General features: G+C 37.4%; 1 protein-coding gene across 1 annotated transcript in view; it reads right to left on the reverse strand.

The window, feature by feature from the left end:
- Positions 1 to 1,271: 1,271 nt before the first annotated feature.
- The window catches only part of LOC106013160 (chitin deacetylase 7), a gene marked incomplete in the record, with an annotated part of 8,251 nt that continues 7,324 nt past the window's right edge, over positions 1,272 to 2,198 (reverse strand). Inside the window, 1 exon segment of the mRNA XM_013088156.1 lies at positions 1,272 to 1,476. Within this exon segment, the coding sequence (XP_012943610.1) occupies positions 1,378 to 1,476 (99 nt within the window).

A 2,198-nucleotide genomic window follows, 5' to 3' on the forward strand; every position in this document is an offset into this window, starting at 1 on the left:
GTCATTAGCACCGCCCAGGGGGGGGGGGTAGATTATTTATTTGATGGCAGCTTCTTATTAATATTTCATTTATCAATGGATATTTTTATGTTTGTAGTATGTACTTTGAAATTAATTAATATTAGATCATTATTGCATTCATTTTCATTCTGGCGGTGAGTTCCTCAAATATATTTTTTTCAGCTTGTTAAATTCAAAACGTTCTTTGATTTTGCTGCAATCTTATTCCGGGCATTATTTATTTATTTATTTATTTATTATTTATTTATTATTTATTTTTCCTTTACTTTAAGTTTATCATTTCCAACATTCGTTATACTATTGGCATTGCTCTTTTAGTTATCGAGTAAATATACTGCGGTTTTTGTTTGTTTGCCTAGTTTCTTTTCTCTTGTCCGTTTTTCCTTTGTTCGGGATTCCATCTCCCGAAAGTAGCTTCCAAGTGTCGGTGAAGTTTCCTCTTTTTCTCCAAACCGCAAATGTTGAGAGTCCCAATAACAGATGTCTTCCTCCATCGCTGTCTTTTCTTTTAGTCTTGTTTTGTTTTGGTTTGGTTTTTTACAAGTACGAGGATATGATTTTAGTCTCTGATTGTCCACATTTCTTGCAGTTATTGAACGAGGAAATACTGCTGGATTGTACTACATTCCTGCTTCAATCTAAATAACTATATTTACAATAGTGTATGTAAGGTGAAGATGTTATTCAAAAATTGATCGGTGTATACCTTAGACTTCGTTAGTCCTGAGTGCTTAAGAATGCTAACGTGCGCGCAAGAGTGTGTGTGTATGTGTGTGTGTGTGTGTGTGTGTGTGTGTGTACTGTGTGTGTGTGTGTGTGTGTACCGTGTGTGTGTGTGTGTGTGTGTGTGTGTGTGTGTGTGTGTGTGTGTGTGTCTGTGTGTCTGTGTGTTTGTTTCTGTGTGTATGTGTGCTTGAGTATGTAGGAGAGCGTGTTTCTGAGTGGGTATGTATGTGCGAGAGAGAGAAAGAGAGAGAGAGAGAGAGAGAGAGAGAGAGAGAGAGAGGGAAAGAGAGAGAGAGAGAGAGAAAGGGAGAAAGAGAGAGAAAGAGAAAGAGAAAGAGGGGGAGGAGGGAGAAGGAGAGAGAGCAAACGAAAGAGAGAGAGATAGAGAGAGTGTGTGCGTGTGTACGTGTGTGTGTGTGTGTGTGTGTGTGTGTGTGTGTGTGTGTGTGTGTGTGTGCGAATGCATGTCTGTATGATATGTCTGAATATATGGGCGAATCTAAAAGAAAAACAAACACATCAAAAAGAGCTTCATTCCTTCATTGACTGTGATGAAATTTTTCCTAAAAACGCACGTTCACTACTATCATTTCACGAAATAAAATCACGTGACCATATGGAACAATGACCTCACGAACATCCCCAAGACTTGAAGTCTATGGCTTTGTCTGACGTCACTGGTTCCTTGATCCAGGCCAGAGATTGTTGGGTAGTCAAAAACCACGTGTCCTGAGGATAAGGAAAGGGCGGGGACGTTAGGATGAATTGATACCTATAGGACAGATAACCCTATGAGTATGTATAACAAATCATTCCGTATATAATTTACATTGACAGACAATTACTTTGTTTATGGCTTTCAATTCTTTTTTAAGAATCATGTGTTGAGAGTTAAGGTCTTTAGGAGGAGATGAATTTGAAAATCCATGCGGACAGATTATTTTCTTTTTCTGCTTTACTATTTGTCTTTCGTGGATTGATAGCTGTTGAAGCACAGCTGGGAATTAAGGCATGTGAAGACTTCAGGGTAACAAATAGCAGAATAACATTTTAGATTATATTTGAGTTGCTTCTCATTGAGGTTCTATGACAGTGCAATTTAATATAACAACACATTTTACAGGGCGAAAAAAGGACAGGGTCCATATAAAAATGAAGGAAAACAGTGTTGCATCCTCCTTTAAGGTACTAGATTTCAAACTTAAAAAAACTGAATTTCCCCAAATCACCAAAATATGACTGAATAGCTCCATGTACATTTGAAAGATTTTCTTCTATTGCCAAATTAAGACTCGTTTGTTGCTGAGTAAAGAGAGATAGTTAAAATAGTAAAATAACTGCCCAGTAAATAATATGGTGTGTTACCACGGGACTCAGGAATGGAATATTATTACATATATTTTTCTCTCAAACACATACATTGATTAAACACATCCTACCCCCCCCCCACC

Source organism: Aplysia californica, unplaced genomic scaffold (assembly GCF_000002075.1).
Source record: "Aplysia californica isolate F4 #8 unplaced genomic scaffold, AplCal3.0 scaffold00694, whole genome shotgun sequence".
NCBI classification, from domain to species: domain Eukaryota; kingdom Metazoa; phylum Mollusca; class Gastropoda; order Aplysiida; family Aplysiidae; genus Aplysia; species Aplysia californica.